We start from the raw sequence: 2,205 nt of genomic DNA, 5'->3' as shown, positions 1-2,205 counted from the left end.
CTAACAGTACCATGGTGCTAACTGAACCACGCTGCTAACAGTACCATTTTTGGCGCCTTGTTTCTCTATTTTTGTTGTATGTTTTGAATAAATCCCAGTTTATGTTAGTTTTATTGCTCCAAGCCTGACTCCACTCACATTAGCGTGTGAACTATAGCTGAACAGAACCTATGAGAAACGTGTTGCTGTTGTTCACTGTATTGTTTTGCATTGTTAGTGTTTAGCGTATGTCTTAGTTTATATCTCAGATCCTTATTTACTGTTTCTTTTTACACTTTATATTTTTGCTACTGTTTGTGGTAACGGGAACCATGAGTACACAATTTCGTTCCACCTCATGTACCACATGCAATGCGAATAACAATAAAGAACCTTGAATTCTTGAATAATAATAATAAAAAAAAAAACATCATCACAAAAATGCCTTCACATGAACAATTTTAAACGGTAATCTAAATCAAAGTAAGCAAATGGAGTCCTGCACAGAAGTGGCGCCTTAATTTAGAGTCTGGACCCCACGGTGGGACGTGAAACACCAAGTGAGGAGTCTTCAGCAGATCAGCCTCAACTTTACAAAGATAAAACAAATAGCAGTCATTAATAGATTAAAAAAAATAATAAAGTTGATCATTAAATAACTTCTTAGAAATGTTTGTATACTTCAACAAGCCATAGTCAGGTTCATAAATCTCTGCAGCTTGTATTTTATGAGTACAGCTGAAAAGCTTGGAACAGCTGCAGAACCTGGTTAAGATCCAACTTGTAGGTTTTAGTGACATCTAGTGGCGAACATGAAAACTGCAGCTACACGTTCAGGATGTAGAATAAATAAAACCACCACAAAACTGTAAAACACACCATTTGTCATAAAACTGAATAATAGTGAGAAAGTGAAAACAACTATGGGGTTTTACAACACTCAACTCAAAACCAGCAGTACATGAAATACTTCCCAGGCCAGGAGGAACATTATTTAACGACGTATAAAATGTGTCAGAGCCTAACCGTTTAGCTCCATCATGACTTTAAACGCTCCAGACCAACACGTAGATGGAGTTTGTTTCTAACTCTCCTCTTCTCTCCAGGTTTTGGTAAAGGCGTGAACGTTGTGAACTTTGAGGGCAGCTCGTGGCACGAATACTGCTTCAACTGTAAGAGATGCTCCCTCAGTCTGTCCGACAAACGATTCGTGACCAAAGGAAGAGACATCCTCTGCTCTGACTGTGGCAACAAGGAGTGACTGGATACTGCCTTGAATGAAACACGGCTTTCTAACCTTTGAGTCGTTTTTACAACGACCGCGCCTACATTTCAGTATCCTCCTCATTTTTTGAGGCATTTACTGACGTGGTAATTCTGATACACGCTCACTTTTAATGTGCAACGCGCTGAAACAACTGATGCTCAGATCGACTGCTGTAGGTCATGACAATGAGAAACAGAATGAAAATGATGCAACAAAAAAACAACTACTCCCAGTTAACTGGAGTAAATCTGGTTGGCTGCTAAAAGAAGTTGTTTTCAAACTAATAAATAAATGGATTTATTGAACAGGTTGCATCAATTTCATTCTTTAGTCTCTCTCTTTTTTTTTTTTTAATCATCTGCTCCGTCTGTTTCACGTGCCTAAAGTATTCAACAAACTATAAAGAATTAATTTGCATATTTTTAAAGTCAGTATTTGTTAATAAAAAGTACTAGCATGCTTTAAATTGTATTAATGTCATAATCACTTCAGTGCCTTTTACGGCTAGTTATTTTAATTTTAAAGTTAATATCCCGCCAGGATCAAATGATCATTTTTAATTATTTGTCAAAATGCTAACTTGGATCGGTTAAACTTTAAGCACCTTTCTAACCAGTTTTCACTCCATGGGGAGAGAGGAAGTTGTAAAACTGAATTGTTTGTTGCACGTCTGGATGTGTCGATGCCTTAAAACGAAATAAACTTTACACAAGACAAAAGGTTCTTCTTCATTGTTTTAACGGGCTCCATGTTGACGTGCAGCACTTTATCGTGTTGCATCTAGAGCAGGGCTATTCAACTAAACTGCTCGGGGGGGGGGGGGGGGGGGGCATAGTTACTGGAAGCCAAGAGCTCAGGGGCCGGACATCCAGCAGTTATCGTCTTTGTTTGATTAATGGTTTAAAATATATATTTTTATTTAAAATAATGAATGGGCCAAACTGAGCTCACCCGTGGGC

At 38.0% G+C, this 2,205-nt stretch overlaps 1 protein-coding gene across 1 annotated transcript in view; it reads left to right on the top strand.

The window, feature by feature from the left end:
• The window catches only part of LOC119419942 (four and a half LIM domains protein 1), an 18,169-nt gene extending 16,212 nt beyond the window's left edge, over nucleotides 1–1,957 (top strand). The window contains exon 6 of the mRNA XM_037687312.1: nucleotides 1,086–1,957. Coding sequence (XP_037543240.1) covers nucleotides 1,086–1,240 — 155 coding nt within the window. The 3' untranslated portion in view covers nucleotides 1,241–1,957. The remainder of the gene's footprint in view (nucleotides 1–1,085) is intronic.
• Nucleotides 1,958–2,205: the final 248 nt, after the last annotated feature.

This window comes from Nematolebias whitei, chromosome 14 (genome assembly GCF_014905685.2).
Source record: "Nematolebias whitei isolate Nwh7 chromosome 14, NemWhi1, whole genome shotgun sequence".
NCBI lineage: Eukaryota > Metazoa > Chordata > Actinopteri > Cyprinodontiformes > Rivulidae > Nematolebias > Nematolebias whitei.
Note: the sequence above shows the minus strand (reverse complement) of the source record. Positions and strands in the feature narration are given on the sequence as shown.